The sequence below is a fragment of the Callithrix jacchus genome, chromosome 7 (assembly GCF_049354715.1).
Source record: "Callithrix jacchus isolate 240 chromosome 7, calJac240_pri, whole genome shotgun sequence".
In the NCBI taxonomy this organism is placed as follows: Eukaryota; Metazoa; Chordata; class Mammalia; order Primates; family Cebidae; genus Callithrix; species Callithrix jacchus.
This window is the reverse complement of record NC_133508.1, coordinates 53046374-53061268: the sequence shown is the minus strand read 5'-3', so window position 1 is coordinate 53061268 and position 14895 is coordinate 53046374. Positions and strand designations below refer to the sequence as shown.

The following is a 14895-nucleotide window of genomic DNA, read 5'->3' as shown; positions in this document are numbered from 1 at the left end:
TGCAGAGAAGGGCAGAGGCTGGGAAGACAGGATGGGAGCCCAAGGGGTGGAAACCATGGGGCAGAGGGAAACACCCAGAGCACAGGGTAGAGAAGAGATGACAGAGCAGGGCAATGAGAATGAGGTGTGAAGGGGCAAGGACAGGTGTCCGAGAGGCTGCCCCCCAGGCTGCTTCTCCCTCGCCCCCAACCCTACATACTCCTGGGGGGCAGGACCAGGTGCCCCTGAAAGGGTGGTGCTGAGAATCCATTTCATTCAAGCATCAGCTCACTGCTCCTCTCTGAGTCACACCCTGACACGCCTCCCCAGGAGGGAAGCTGGCTTAGCCACCCCACCCCACCCAGCTGTCTGCCCCAGGTTACTGGAACAGGGCAGGAGAGGGAGCCCGGGCAGGAGAAGTACACTGGCCATTTAGCCAGTGGCAGATGGGAGCCACCCAAGCAGAGAACTGAGGCCCAGCTGGTGAAACCGCCTGGGTGAGGGTCAACTGCAAGGGACACGTCTGGTCATGCTCCATTTGCTGGCCAATGCCCATCTTGCTGGCCATTGTCTACCCGGAAGAAAAGAGGCAAACAGAGCCCAAATGGGGGCCCAACCAGCTGTCAACTTAGTGCGTCTTAGAAACCACAGGGCAGCTGTCTGCTGATGCAGCACACCGTCTTTTTTGTTTTTTTGAGACAGGGTCTCGCTCTGTCACCCAGACTGGAGTACAGTGGTACAATCATAGCCCACTGCAGCCTCAACCTCCTGGGTTCATACGATCCTCCTGCCCTGCCTCAGCCTACAGAGCAGCTGGAATACTGGGTACAGTGGCTCATGCCTGCAATCCCAGCACTTTGGGAGAACGAGGCAGGTGGATCACGAGGTCAGGAGTTCAAGACCAGCCTGACTAACATGGTGAAACCCTGTCTCTACCAAAAATACAAAAATTAGCTGGGTGTGGTGGTGGGCCCTATAATCCCAGCTACTCAGGAGGCTGAGGCAGGAGAATTGCTTGAACCCGGGAGGCAGAGGTTGCAGTGAGCTGAGATCGATTCACTGCACTCCAGCCTGGGCCACAGAGTGAGACTCTGTCTCAAAACAAACAACCAAACAAACAAAATACAAGACCAGAGTAGCTGGGACTATAGGCGTGCACCACCACACCCGGCTAATTTTTGTACCTTTAGTAGAGATGGGGTTTCTCTGTGTTGCCCAGGCTGGTCTCAAACTCCTGGGCTCAGGCGATCCTCCAGGCTCTGCTTCCCAAAGTGCTGGGATTTTAGATGTGAGCTAACATGCCTGGCCCTTAAAAAAAAAACAAAACTGCTGTCTTTAAATATAAGGACAAAAGAGGAGGCTAAAGGCAATGAGCAGCTCTGCCAGAAAACACCAGCGACATCGGGGACTTTTTCTAGATTTCCTGGGATCCCAGAGCCCGAGTTCTACTATGCAGAAAACTAAGTCCCTCAGTCCCAGAGCAGGCTCCTGCCAAGCCCATGTGTCCTTGCTCCGGCCCTGTGATTCTCCTCAGCACATGCAGTTGCACCCAAGAGGAGTCCCGAGATATGAGTGGGCAGATCATGAGATGTGGTGGGTGTCAAGGCCCGGATGCCCACCAGTTCTGTAAATAAGCCAAAGACCAGGGGAAGGCTGCCCAGATCTCAACCGCAGGCTCCAAGTTTGGAACTGCCCCAAGTCCTGCCTTCCTCCAGGTCCAAGAAGAAGACAGAGCCTCCCAGGGTGAGCTGCCAGAGTGAGCTCCAGAATCCTGCTCCAGGAACTCAGGAAATCTCACCCTGCCCTCGGGCAAGTAATGCAACTGGGCTGTTAGTTCTCAGGCCGCAGGGAGCCCTGAAAGGCTACAGAGGAAGGTCAGGCCCTGCTTGTCAAGTGACTGCAACAGGCATGTCAGGAGGGGGGTTAGTTGTTAGAATCAGAGGGAAAAAAACAATATCCAGCACGTGTGCTGCAAGAAGAGAGGCTGAGAGGGTACATGATGTTATGATGGAATTCTGGAATCCAAACTGATTTAACTCAAATGTGGGACCCTTCCACGCCACTCTTGGCCAAATGTTTATTTTTCCCAATGCCATATCTTATTTCCCAGAGAGTTAAGCTATTTCATGCTCACATTATTTGGGAGGAGATCACCTGTCACCCATTACTCAGAATCACGTCTCTAATAATGCGGGAGAGCGACCTGCTGCTCATCCTCAGGGTGAGGCAGTTCTTATCTCCCCTGTTCAGAGTCCAGGTCCCCTCACCTGCCCTGCTCCAGGCTGGAAGTGGCCCAGAGGGTAAGAGGCTTTTGAATAACAGGGATTTGGACCAGGCGCGGTGGCTCACACCTGTGATCCCAGCACTTTGGGAGGCTGAGGAAGATGGATCACCTGAGGTCAGGAGTAGGAGACCAACCTGGCCAACACGTCAAGATCCTGTTTCTACTAAAAATACAAAAATCAGCCAGGCGTGGTGGCACACACCTGTAATCCCAGTTACTTGGGAGGCTGAGGCAAGAGAATTGCTTGAACTCGGGAGGTGGAGGTTGCAGTAAACTGAGATCAGGCCACTATACTCCAGCCTGAGCAACAGAGCGAGACTCTGTCTCAAAAAATAAAATAAAATATAACAGGCTGGGCGTGTTTACAGTGGCTCATGCTTGTAATCCCAGCATTTTGGGAGGCTGAGGCAGGTGGATCACGAGGTCAGGAGATCAAGACCATCCTGGCCAACATGGTGAAACCCAGTCTGTATTAAAAATACAAAAAATTAGCTGAGTGTGGTGGCATTTGCCTACAGCTCCAGCCATTTGGAAGGCTGAGGCAGGGGAATCGCTTGAACCTGGGAGGTGGAGGTTGCAGTGAGCCAAGATTGTGCCATTGCACTCCTGCCTGGCAATAGAGTGAGACTCCGTCTCAAAAAGTAAAATAAAATAAATAACAAGGATGTACTATAGCCTCAGATTTAAGGGGGAAACATTCACCTTATTGGCAACACAACCTTTGCTTTGAGTAATTGTGGCAAGCTGGGAATATATGCAAGCCCAGAAGTGGAATTTCAGGCAGAAAAATGCCCAGGCACTGCTACTGCCTGGGAGACAGGGTGGGAGGGCTGGCAGATTTCCTTTAATCTGCTTTAAAACTTCAAGAAGATTCTCTCTGTAGGAAGTTTCAGCTGTACCTGGGCAGTTCCCTCACTTGGACCTCAATCTCTCCAAAACACCCAAGAGGAAGCCATTAGGACAGACTGAAAGAATCAAGCTGTCTTTCTCCTTGATGCCCATCTGACCCAAAGGAGCTTACCACCCACATGTTTAAAGGCATGGTTTTCCAGAACAAGTCTTGGTTCACTGGGTCAGGCCCTATACACCCCGAGAGCATCAACTGGCATTGGAATCAGAAAGGGTGATCCCATATCCCCTGAAACACAGCCACTTAGTGACTCCGAAAGGCCACTGCACAAAGGCAGGAGCCCTGCACGGGGAGAAGGGATTTGCCTAGGGCTGGAGGTCAAGTTTTCCCACTGCAGAATTCCATCTATTAGAACACCAAACTTGGCTTTATTATGATCATGGACATTATTATAAATAATAAGGAGCTGATTTGATACATGCAGCAAGCTTGGCATGGAAACATTGCAAAACAGGAAAAGAGGGTAACAGCGGACTCTGGCCCACCTTCCCAGTCTGTGCTGGGTACAGACGGCACTGCTGGAAACACATCTCCAAAATCATAATCTACAAAAACGAGGGACAAAACTGAAGATTAGAAACACAGGCAGTGGAAGGACGACTGGAGGGAGGGGGAGGGAGGTGGGGTGGGAGACATGGGGAGGAAACAGGAGAGGAAAACTTCGACTTTCTCCATTGTATCCAACAACCTTGGGGAAACTTACTAGGGCCCTGGCTGCCTCTCAGCTCAGGCAGTGGCCCAGGAGCCTCCAACCAGCTGGAAAGACCTGTAGGGGGTGACCCCTTTCCACACCCAGAAGCTGGTTCTGGCAGAGAGCAGCCTGGCTGCCTGTGCCTAGCTTTGTTTTCTACCCCTTGCCTCCCTTCCCTCCATACCCTAGCAGGCAAGGAGATGCTGCCCTGGCAGCTGCAGCTGTACAATCTCCAAATTGCTGAGGGGATGCCTCCATCCATGGAGCCATCCTTGCCCTGGCTGTTCCAGCGAGGCCCATCCCTCCAACTTCTAGGCAGCCCATGGGCCCAACCGAAGGAGACTGAGCTGCTGTCTTCTGCTTGCACAGTCAACGATGTTGCGGCAGGTCTTGCTAACACCAATTCTGAAAGGGACCTCCCTCCCTGGGACATATAACCCCTGGTACAGCAGAAATAAAGAAAGGGGAAGGCCAAGGTCTCAATGCCGAGGCAATTCTAGAGTGCCCCAGGGCTGCACTGGGGGCTGGGATCCCCTTCCCTGGAGGTGAGGTGGTGGGTGAAGTAAATGAGGGGCTCTGGTCTCCCACAGGGGATAAAGCAGGGAAAATGGACAGTTTTATCTATGAACACCAAGGCCTAAGGTTTGAAAGAAACCAGGCTGTTCCAGTAAGTCCTTGGGGCAAGACAACAAAATGATCTGCAGCTTCTTCCTCGGTCTCTGATGCAATGGGTGCGACCATCCGAAACACACCAGAGAGCGCAGGAGGGACTTGGAGAAATCAGACGGGCACATGGCAACGCAGCAGCGGCAAGGTTTCCCTGAGCCTCGGACCCACCTGGCTCACTCTTCTTCAAGGGGTTCCTTAACCTTAACCTCTTTCTGCCTAGAATATGGGGCCAGACAAGCTCCGCAGAGCAGGCAACACTCAACCCTGCGACAAGTGTTTCCAGGTCCAACTGCTAAACCTTCCTGGCTTAGAAAACTGCCCCAGGCATGTAACTAGAACCTGCTGGAAAAGGGTCTAACCCTAAAAAAAAACCACACACCTCATTTCGGCCTTTTGTGCCCAGAATCCGCTTTTTAGCCACCACAGGGACTCTGAGGAGATGAAGATCTGGGAAGTGGCCAGCCCTGTTGAATTGCCAATTTCTGCCACCAGACCAAAAACTAGCCAAGAAAGACACCCAGCCAGGCTTAAGTGGCTCAAGTCTGTTTCACAGCAGGGGCTGGGCCTTTCTGCCCCGGAGCCACTCACCCTCGCTAGATGGGGCAATTGCACTGTCATCCCACTCCAGGTTGGTGGAGGTGACGGAGTTGAAGGAGTTGAGGGACAGACTGTCTGAGCCGTGGACCGAGCTGGGAAGGCGGTCTTCAAAGTCCAGCAGGTACTGAGGTTTGTAGTAGTCGGGCATGTAGGGGGCCAGGTCTAGGTAAGGGGCATCCTGAGGAGAGAGTAGAGGAGGCCTGTTTGGTGGGAGGCCTCGGGTAGCAGCCTTCCACGGACGGCAGGATCCAAGCCTCGGAGACACAGATGCGCCTCTGTGACACCCTCTAGGCTGGGTTTTCTTTGGGAAATCAATGGCTTAAAGTAGTAAATTCAAAGATAAGCTGCTAAGAAGAGCAATGTGAATAGTGCTGGCTTTTAAAGGTGTGGACTTCAGGCTGACAGAAACATTTGGTGCCCCTGCTCTCTCTCTCTCTCTTTGAGACAGAATCTCACTCTGTTGCCCCGGCTGGAGTGCAATGGCATGATCTCCGCTCGCTGCAACCTCCACCTCCTGGGTTCAAGTAATTCTTCTTCTGCCTCAGCCTCCTGAGTAGCTGGGATTACAGGCACCTGCCGACACACCCCACTAATTTTTGTTTTTAGTAGAGACGGGGGTTCTCCATGTTGGCCAGGCTGGACTCAAACTCCTGACCTCAGGTGATCCACCTGCCTTGGCCTCCCAAAGTGCTGGGATTATAGGCATGAGCTACAGCGCCCAGCCCAGGGAAGCTCATTTGATTAGAATGAGGTGGCTGTGTCCATTTTGAGCCCAGTCCAAGAGGTGCCTGGGAGCCCCTTTGGCTCCTGTGAGCCAGCATCACGTTTGTACAGGGTGTAATGAGGAAAGAAGCCTGAGAACTTGAAGAGGGTGGCTGAAGACATGTCAGCTGGGAGGCATGGAGCTGAGGACTTTTCAGAGTCCCAGAGGCACCAGGCTGAATTTGCCTTGTCCTTCTAACTCTCATGTCCTAAACATGAAGGCCGTTCTTCTGGGCTAAGATACTCCAGGCAATGAGGCAATGTGGCTTTTCTCCAAGTTGGATAGGAAGATAGGAGGAAGTCACCTGAACCAGGAATTCTTGCCATCAGTAACCATCAGGAGAATTCTTGCCATCAGGAGAAGAGAGAATCACTTCTCCTCTTACTCAGTTCCACCGACCCTGAAACCTTTCCCTCATCTGAACAAACAACCTTTGCTCAAGCCCAGTCATACCCAACAAGACCTGAAAAATGAAACAACTACCCAACCTGCTCCCACCCGGCCCCTCCTCTGCTTCCCACAAGCAGCGAGCGCCCTGGTGTCTCACCAGATCCAGCTCGAAACGAATGAACTCCAGTCCAGACACCAACGTCAGGAAGAGGGTCAGGTGATCGTGGCTGCAGACCAGGGCATTCCTGCGAGACACAAGAAGCCACAATGGTGCCTCTGGGCCTGTTGACCAGCCTGGCCTAACCTCACCAACATGCCAGCTGTGTTGAAATTTGACATGTGATGTCCCCTACCTTGGATGGCACCCAGCTAGATATGACCATCACCCACCACCCTCTCAGCCTTCTCCCACTGGGTTAGCAGCCACATTGCACTGTCCTGCGGTGACTTCAGAGATGGGCAAGGGCAAGGCTTGCAAGGCTCTCAGTGGCTGCTGTACACACTGGGACAGCAGCAACCCCAGCAAAAGCTGAGCCAAAGCTTGGGCATTGGTCAGGTCTGAAGCCTGGGAGGACCAGGGAGGAGCAGAGCCCCAAATTGTACCCAGTAACCCAGATGGAACCCCAGTGCTCGCGGTGAAGGCCATCCAGCTACCAGCAAGGCTCTATTAGCTCTCTGGCATCACTGATGTGGCACACTGTGTTGTCTGCATATGACAAGCCTTTGGGAGGTGGCTGAAGGGGAGCTCTGAGGCTAGGGGAGACAGACCGTCCCAGACACCCACTTGACGTAGTACTTATGCAGCAGACCCAGGTTCTCCTGGAACAAGCGCAGGTAGCTCTCCAAGGAGTTCTCGTTGAGGGCCAGATACAGCCAGGCACGGCCTGCAGACAAAGGCAGGAGTAACTGGCAGGAAGGCCTGTCAGAGTGCTGGCTTTTGTTTGCCAAGCAAGGGCAGAAGGGAAAGAAAGAGCAGGTCAGGGGACCAGGCACTTCAACGGCCTTCGCGCTTGTTGGGGTACCATGACCCCTGACGGCTTTATTTTCCTAGTCAGACTTCAGCCTGTAGCTGGCCAGGAAATTCTCATAAAGAGGGCAGATGACATACTTCAGATAGCTCAAGAAATGCCAGGACTCTGTGCTGATCCTGTATGCTAACAGTGATCCCAGCTCAGGGAGAGAAACCAGACTCCACAGCACGTGCTCAGGCTGGGATTCCTTAGGAGTCCAGCTCTTGCTGGCAGCTTGCTGTCCTTCCCCCTATCACTGCTGTGCCAAAACACTGTCATATGCAGGGAGAAAAGATGCCTCATGGAGGGGGCTGGCATTTTATAAATTTGTTATTTTTATTTATTATTATTGTTTTGTTTTATTTTTTGAGACAGGGACTCTGTCACACAGGCCGGAGTATAGTGGTATGATCATTAGCTCACTACAGCCTTAAATTCCTGGGCTCAAGGGATCCTCCTGCCTTACCCTCCCAAAGTGTTGGGATTACAGGCATGAGCCACTGTACCTGGCCATATGCTTAAATCTTTAAAGATGGGTCTCACTTTTTCTTCCAGGCTGGAGTGCAATGCTGTGATCATACCTCACTGCAGCCTCAAACTCCTGGGCTCAAGCAATCTTCCCACTTCAGCCCCCTGAGTAGCTGGGACTATAGGCATGAACCAACACATCCAGCTGATTTTTAAATTTTGTAGAGATAGGGACTTACTGTGTTGCCCAGGCTGGTCTAAACTCCTGGCCTCAAGCCATCCTCCCTTTTTAGCCTCCCAAAATTCTTAGATTACAGGTGTGAACCACTATGCCTGGCCTGATGCTGTCATTTTAAAACCCCACTGCTACTGGACACCACCAGGTAACTAGCCTCCCAGGGCTGACCCTGAGGCTAAACCTAGGACAGAGCCCCAAGCTACCCATAGAGAGGGTGGAGCTGGTCCCTTCCCCAGCATCTCCCTGTGACTACTCACTGCGCCCCAGGTTGGTGGCCACATGCTGCAGCACCTCGATCTGCCTGATAGCCTCTCTTCGAGTGAAATGCACCACAAGCACCCAGTAGCCAGAGGAGAGGTCCTGCAGTCTGAGAAAACACAACAGGAGCTGCTATGACCTGCATGGGGCTGCCTGGGAAGCTGCAGTTGGCTGGTCCAGCAGTGAGCGCAAGGCAGGGAGTGATGGATCCTCAGCAGGTCCCCAGGCACCCAGCACACCTTCGCACCATCATGTCATTTGTGGTGAATCCCCCCCCCCCCCCCCCATTTATGTCTTCCCAGAGGTGATTTACTGGGGTAACTACAGAGAGACTATGGCCCACTTGAGTGGGACAAATCCCTTTCTGCCAAGGGGAGAGAAGAAAGAAAAGGCAGATAAACTAAGGGTTTCTCTCTGGAGGCTACTCATGGCCTGGGTTGTGCTCCCGGGTCTTTGGAAACTTCCTCCACCTTACCCATACAGCAGGGCGTGGTCCAGGTGCTCACACAGACGTTGCAGGACCTTGTCATGGTTCCGGATGGCAGGGGTCTCATCCTCACATGCAGCAAAATAGCTCTGCAACTGAAAGAAAACAAATCCCCCTCCAAGTCAGAAATGGATACAGAGGAGGGCTACAAAAGTTCTGGAATCAAGAAGGTAGCTAAAAAACAGTCAAGGCCAGGCGTGGTGGCTCACGCCTTTAATCCCAGCACTTTGGGAGGCCGAGGCGGGTGGATCACGAGGTCAAGAGATCGAGACCATCCTGGTCAACAAGGTGAAACCCCACCTCTACTAAAAATACAAAAATTAGCTGGGCATGGTGATGTGCACCTGTAGTCCCAGCTACTCGGGAGGCTGAGGCAGGAGAATTGCTTGAACCTAGGAGGCAGAGGTTGCGGTGAGCCAAGATTGTGCCATTGCACTCCAGTCTGGGTAACAACAGTGAGACTCTGTCTCAAAAAAAAAAAAAAATTAGCTGGGCGTGGTGGTGGGCACCTGTAATCCCAGCTACTTGGGAGGCTGAGGCAGGAGAATCACTTGAATCTGAGAGGTGTGGGCTGCAGTGAGCTGAGATCATGCCACTGCATTCCAGTCTCAGAACAAGACTTCATCTCAAGGAAACAACCAACCAAAAAGAAAATAAAAAGAAATATATTCATACTTTTCTAATATTTGACTGGGAAAAATGGAAAACTATAAAGGAAAAGATTGACAGATTTGACTGCATAAAAATTAATACAGCTAATTTTTGTATTTTTAGTAGAGACGGGGTTTCACCATGTTGACCAGGATGGTCTCCATCTCTTGACCTTGTGATCCACCCGCCTCGGCCTTCCAAAGTGCTGGGAATATAGGCGTGAGCCACCGCGCCCGGCCAAATTGCTTCATCCTAATTTTTTATCTTTAGTAGAGACGGGGTTTCGCCATGTTGGCCCGGCTGGTCTCAAGTTCCTGACCTCAGTTGATCCACCCACTTTGGCTTCCAGAGTGTCAGGATTACAGGCAGGAGCCACTGTACCTGGCCTGTTTGTTTCTTTTGAGACAGGGTCCCGCTCTGTCACCCATGCTGGAGTATAGTGGTACAGTCACAGCTCACTGCAGCCTCAACCTCCTGAGTTCAAACAATCCTCCTTCATATCACAGTGGCCCCACTTGGAGCTGCCCTCTGCACACACTAAGCGCTGATGGACTGGGGTGCCTACCCTCACAGCCTTCTTGCCATGGCATACTAGAATTGCCTGAGGAACCTGACAAAGCTGATATGGATCTAGGTGCATGCCACGCTCACGTTAAGGCCTACACCAAGAAGGACACCCCTGTTCCTGGGCTGGGCTGATAAAAGGAGATTTGGACAGTAGGTGAGATGAACCCCCTCAGGCTGGTGAGGGTGAGGGCAGCTCCACTGGCCTAGATGAGGATAAGAAAGCTCAGATATTGGACTGAGTTCACTGCAGCCACAGTTACAGAGAGAAGGCCCCTTTCAAGCAAAGCCTTAAGAGAAAAGGCTCCCCAAGTTCAAGTTAGTCATATCCTGTTCTGCTACTGCCCTTTCAGTGGCCAGAAGGGAGTAGAACACAAGAAGAGAGCACAGATGCCTGATCCTGATCTCAGGTTGAAGCTCTTGGGACAAATATATCCTCAAGTGTTTTCTGGAAGCAGTGGTAGAGACGGCCAGAGCAGGCAAGATACATCAAACACGCCAACGAGCATGTGCTCCTGGAGAGAGGCCAACGATTCAGCTCCCACAACAAAAATAGCCTCTCTTCTCTGTGGCCCAGAGCAAGGCTGGCAGGCCTGCCAGCCAGGACAAACCTCAGTCCTGCGGGGTCCTCCCTTCCCTTCCTCTCAAGGGCAGGCAAATCGAAGCATCAGAAGGAAAGATTTCTAGAGCTGAAAGAAAGAGCAATGAGCCTGCAAAAACTGCACAATCCCTCTCAGCGACGCTGGAAGCATCATCGCACACTTCAGTATTAAGTATGACCACATTGGGATAGAGCTTTTTTTTTTCCTTTAATTTCAAAATCTGAGTAAATCTGAGATCAGTGAGCCTTTGGACAGATGTTAGAGTTGGAAGGATCCTTAGAGATCTAATGTAATGTTCTCATTAAAAAAACAAAACAGAATATTATTCATTCTCTTGATTATAATACCCACATGGGAAAGAATGTATTTACAGAGAAGAGATTAAGTCCCTCAATATAGTTTTTAGTTAAGTGACAGACCTAGGGCTGGAACTCAGACTCCTTTCTCAAGCTAAGATACCTTTAAAGAAAAACTATTCTGAAAACATTTGCTTATTGTAAAAATGCAAGCAACACAGAGGTATGTATAAAGCATAAAGGCCCCTTGCTCCCGTTTGCTAGTGCCAACAGCTTGGTGTACACGTATCCCCCCAACTCTTTTCCTGTATACACAGATTTTAAAAAAAGAGGGGGAAAAAAAAGGAATGCCAGGAGTGGTGGTTCATGCCTGTAATCTCAACACTTTGGGAGGCCCAAGGCAGGAGGATCGTTTGAGGCCAGGAGTTCGAGACCAGCCTCAGCAACACAGTGAAACGCTGTCTGTACAAAAGAAAATTAAAAAGTAGCTGGGTGTGGTGGCCCATGCCTGTAATCCCGGCACTTTGGGAGGCCAAGGCAGGCAAATCAGTTGAGGTCAGGAGTTCAAGACCAGCCTGGCTAACATGGTGAAATCCAGTCTCTACTAAAAATACAAAACTTAGCTGGGTGTGGTGGCGCATTGCCTGTAATCCCAGCTACTTGGGAAGCTGAGACAGGAGAATTGCTTGACCCCAGGAGGTAGAGGTTGCAGTGAGCCGAGACTGCACCACTGAACTCCAGCTAGGGCAAAATATAAAACTAAAAATAATAATAATTAGCCAGGCATGGTGGCATGCAACCTATAGTCCCAGCTACCTGAGAGGCTGGGGGCAGGGGTCGGTGGGAGGTGTCCCTTGAGCCCAGGAGTTCAAGGCTGCAGTGAGCTGTAGCAGCACCACTGCACTCCAGCCTGGAGCAAGAACTTAACTCAAAAAAAAAAAAAAGAAAAAAGAAAAGAAGATCATGCTATGTTTGATTTGAAACTTGCTTTGCTTTGCCTTTAAGGTATATCCATGAATATTTCTATATCGCTATTATGCACCATACTTCAACCATTGTTAAATATGGATATCATCTCCAGTTCCTGGACATTACACATAATATTGCAGTGGCCATCATGTGGTCCTGTGTGGGTGCTTCTGTATGGTGAGCGCTTGCAAGGGGAGCTGCTGAGCCAAGGGACAAACACATTTACAATCTGCCTGCCACCTGCCCATCTAGAATGTCAGATTGATTTACACTCCCACCATGCTAGCCAATGCTGGATATAATTAGTCTTTTTTTTTTTTTTTTTTTTTTTTGAGATAGGGTCCTGCGCTCTGTTGCCCATACTAGAGTGTAATGGCGCCATCCCGCCACACCATAACCTCCGCCTCCCAAGTTCAAGCATTTCTCCTGCCTCAGCCTCCCAAGTAACGTCCACCACTGTACCCGGCTAATTTTTGTATGTTTAGGGAGATGGGCCAGGCTGGTCTCAAATTCCTGACATCATGATCTAACTGCCTCAGTCTCCCAAAGAACTGGGATTACAGACGTGAGTCACCACGCACCCAGCCAGTTAATTTTTGCCAGTCCATTTGGTGAAAAATAGTACCTGTTTTAAACGGTACTTCTCTGACTAAATGCATAGTGGAACGTCCTCATTAGCCATGTGTTTCTCTTCTTCTGTGAACTGTATTTGCAGCCTTTGCCCAAATATTCCACTGGCTGCTTGTGTTTTTGTCGTTGTAGCAGCTCTTTAAGGATTTGACCTAGTGTGTTGTTATGTATCATTTCCTCCCATTATCAATTGACCTCTAAACTCTGCTTATGTCATTTTTTCCCCATTGAGAAATTTTTAATTTTGATGCAGTCAAATCTGACAGTCTTTTCCTTTACAGTTTTCCATTATAAGATTATAAAAGTGCCGCCAGGCACGGTGGCTCATGCCTGTAATCTCAGCACTTTGGGAGGCGGAGATGGGCGGATCATGAGGTCAAGAGATCAAGACCACCCTGGCTAAAATGGTGAAACCCCATCTCTACTAAAAAGTACAAAAATTAGCTGGGTGTGGTGGCGTGCGCCTGTAATCCCAGCTACTCGGGAGGCTGAGGCAGGAGAATTGCTTGAACCCAGGAGGCGGAGGTTGCAGTGAGCCGAGATTGCGCCACTGCACTCCAGCCTGGCGTCTGGTGACAGAGCAAAACTCTGACTAAAAAAAAAAAAAAAAGATTATAAAAGTGCCTTTTCTTTTTCATTTTTTTTTTTTTTGAGATGGAGTCTCGCTGTGTTGCCCTGGCTGGAGTGCACTGGTGCAATCTTAGCTCGCTGCAACCTGTGCCTCCTGGGTTCAAGTGATTCTCCTGCCTCAGCCTCCCAAGTAGCTGGGACTACAGGTATGCACCACCAGGCTTGATTAATATTTTGTATTTTTAGCACAGACAGGGTTTCACCAAGTTGGTCAGGCTGGTCTCGAACTCCTGACTTCAGGTGATCCACCTACCTTGGCCTCGCAGATTGCTGGGATTATAGGTATGAGCCACTGCACCCGGCTAATAACACCTTTTGTATGTGATCCAAGGAATGAAACACCACTGCATACACTTTAAGTACTATATATACATATATATATATATATATTTTTTTTTTTTTTGCTCTGTTACCAAAGCCGAAGTACAGTGGTGTACTCTTGGCTCACTACAACCTCCGCCACCCGGGTTCAAGCAATTCTCCTGCCTCAGCCTCCTGAGTAGCTGGGACTACAAGCACATGGCACTGTGCCTGGCTAATTTTTGTATTTTTAGTAGAGACAGGGTTTTACCATGTTGTGGCCAACGTAGTGGTTGGTCTCAAACTCCTGACCTTGAGATCTGCCTGCTTTGGCCTCCCAAAGTGCTGGGATTACAGGCGTGAGCCACTGCCCCTGGCCAAACACTCTTTTACAGCAGGGTGATAAACATTTTCCATGATCTCAGGGGACAAGGAGATCTTGAATCAATGCTACCAACCAGCATAGTTCTTGAAAGGAGCAGGAAGAAGTAGTTCTCTGATTCAATGATGCAAGAACCTGAGAGCTATGTTAACAGCCTGAGCCCAGACTTTGGGAGCTGGGCAGCAAAGTACATAGAGGTAAACAAACAGCAGTGGCACACTCTTAGCTGTAATGAGGCAGCAGCTGGTAACCACCTCCCGCTCCAGGACGATCAGAAGGCTCCAAAAGAGCAGAAGTGGAAGGAAAGCAAACATGGAAGAAATGAGGACCCCGGAACAGAATTAATGGGGTGAGTGTAACAAATATAACCCGGCCTGGAAGCACAATTGCCACCTTTTATGCCAAATTACTCTTTCGTTGCACTCAGTAGCTGCTGGTAGAGCTAATACCCACTACAATTAAGGCCATGATTTACTGAGTGCACATTTTGTGCATCAGGACCGTGGCAGAGCTGTTAAGAGTGTGGATTCTGGAGTCAGACAACTTGGTTTGAATGCTGACTCTGCTACTCACTCATTCACTGTGTGACCTTGGGCAAGTTGCCTAACCTCTCTAAACTTGTCTTCCCTGTCTGTAAAATGGCTTAGTAATAGGACCCTCCCTACAGGTTGCCTTGAGAGTTCATAATGCTTATATTGTGTTTGTCAAAGTACATGATACTTCATAAACACTTAACAAACGTTAGCAGCTATGACGATGATGAGGATGATGACACATTTTCCAAATGTAATTTAATCACTAGGTCACAGAGCTAGTAAGGGGCAGAGACAGATTTTAAACCGCATCATTTCATTAATCCTGGGTTAGAGGTCCCTGAATAAATAATGGATGTAAAATGTTAGCCTCTAGCCAGGAATGGTGGCTCATGAGTATAATTCCAGCTCTTCGGGAGGCCAAGAAATGAGGATCATTAGAGGCCAGGAGTTTGAGACCAGCCTGGGCAATATAGCAAGACCCCATCCCTTTCTCAATTTTTTTTTTTTTTTTTTTTTTTTGAGGCAGAGTCTTGCTCTGTCACCCAGGCTAGAGTGCAGTGGTGCGACCTCAGCTCACTGTAACCTCCACCT

The 14895-nt window shown here is 49.9% G+C and overlaps 1 protein-coding gene across 3 annotated transcripts in view; it reads right to left on the bottom strand.

The window, feature by feature from the left end:
• PLEKHM2 (pleckstrin homology and RUN domain containing M2) overlaps positions 1 to 14895 on the bottom strand; it is a 48914-nt gene that overhangs the window by 9678 nt on the left and 24341 nt on the right. For 2 of the 3 annotated variants that reach the window (XR_621569.5, XM_002806965.6), the window contains exons 2-7: positions 8733 to 8839; positions 8257 to 8366; positions 7068 to 7167; positions 6441 to 6528; positions 5122 to 5308; positions 3659 to 3718 (exon numbers count right to left, since the gene is read on the bottom strand). Coding sequence is in view for 2 of the 3 variants with exons in the window: in XM_002806965.6 (XP_002807011.3) it covers positions 3659 to 3718; positions 5122 to 5308; positions 6441 to 6528; positions 7068 to 7167; positions 8257 to 8366; positions 8733 to 8839 (652 nt within the window). In the remaining variant the exon portion in view is untranslated. The remainder of the gene's footprint in view (positions 1 to 3658; positions 3719 to 5121; positions 5309 to 6440; positions 6529 to 7067; positions 7168 to 8256; positions 8367 to 8732; positions 8840 to 14895) is intronic. The other variant, XM_009000461.5, reaches the window with a different exon arrangement.